Source organism: Myotis davidii, unplaced genomic scaffold (genome assembly GCF_000327345.1).
Source record: "Myotis davidii unplaced genomic scaffold, ASM32734v1 scaffold1493, whole genome shotgun sequence".
Classification (NCBI taxonomy): domain Eukaryota; kingdom Metazoa; phylum Chordata; class Mammalia; order Chiroptera; family Vespertilionidae; genus Myotis; species Myotis davidii.
In genome coordinates, this window is record NW_006284834.1 from 398589 (window position 1) to 399945 (window position 1357).

The 1357-nt window shown below is 39.4% G+C and overlaps 1 protein-coding gene across 2 annotated transcripts in view; it reads left to right on the forward strand.

Moving 5' to 3' along the window:
* ATP7A (ATPase, Cu++ transporting, alpha polypeptide) overlaps positions 1 to 1357 on the forward strand; it is a 160385-nt gene that overhangs the window by 131312 nt on the left and 27716 nt on the right. For both annotated transcript variants that reach the window (XM_006755060.2, XM_015557703.1), the window contains exon 17: positions 782 to 998. In XM_006755060.2, the coding sequence (XP_006755123.1) occupies positions 782 to 998 (217 nt within the window). The remainder of the gene's footprint in view (positions 1 to 781; positions 999 to 1357) is intronic.

Consider the following 1357-nt stretch of genomic DNA (forward strand, 5'->3'; position numbering starts at 1 on the left):
AAAACAAAGGATTCTAATGATCTCCTGTAACTTTGGGCATTATACTCAACATTTGGTTCTTTTGATCTTATTAAAATCCACGATCATTTAAAGATAGGTGATAAAAGCTCCACAGGTCCTCCTCTGTGAGTCTGTGTAATAAAGGATTAAACTTGCCCAAAGGTTTGGCCTTTGGCCCCAGCTCCTAGGTGGTAACATCCAAGTCCTTGGAGTATGCTACCTGATAAGAATGTCTTGGTTTACCTGGGGGCCTTGGGCCATGCCAGATAGTCTGTGCTAATGGTCTGATTTATGTTGAGAGACCTAGGGCCGTGCTGTATCAGCTCAGCCCCTGGAAGGGTTAGACGCTAAGGTCAGCAATGGAGAAGGTCAGTCATGTCTACACGACTGAGGCCCAATAAAAACTCTGGACACCAAGTTTCAGGTGAGCATCCCTGCTTGGCAGCACTCCATAGACATCATCATACATGCTTGCTGAGTTAATTAAGCTTTATTCACATGACTCTACTGGCAGGGGACCACTGGAAGCTCCATGCTGGATATCTCTTGAACCTGCCCTATGAAACTTTTTCTTTTGCTAACTTTAATCTGTGTCCTTTCACTGCAATAAAACATAGTAGTTAATATAAAGACCAAAAAAAATCCACTGTCAAATAGACAATGATAAGTGATAATTTTGTTCTAAACATTTTAAATTAACCAAAAGTAGTCTTTGATCTTGCTAATGATGATTTTGGGTTATTAGAACAATAGAGAAAATCCTCCTGTTTCTATTTGTTAGGAGCTGGATACTGAAGTCTTGGGTACCTGCATAGATTTCCAGGTTGTGCCAGGCTGTGGTATTTGCTGTAAAGTCACCAATATTGAAGGCTTGCTACGTAAGAATAACTGGAGGATAGAGGAAAATAATATTAAAAATGCATCCCTGGTTCAAATTGATGCAAGCAATGAGCAGTCATCAACTTTGTCTTCCATGATTATTGATGCCCAGCTCTCAAGTAAGCTAATTTTCTTTGTAGTACCAATTATGGGACAGTAATTAACAGGTATCTAACTTTATAATCCTGAACTGTTACATAATAAATAAAAATTGGCATTATGGTTTCATTCTTGCAGATCAATTTTACCATAGGCCTCTGATTGCTTCACTCAAGTTACTTGAGAACATTTTCCAACTATGCACCTATTTTTAAAAAATCTTTATTGTTGAGAGTATTATAGATGTTCCCCTTTTTCCCCCTCATTCCCTCCTCCACCTGGTTCCCACTCTGCCCCAGGCCTTTACTACCCTATTGTCTGTGTCCATAGGTAATGTATATATGCATATAAATTTTTTGGTTGATCTCTTCCCCCCCCT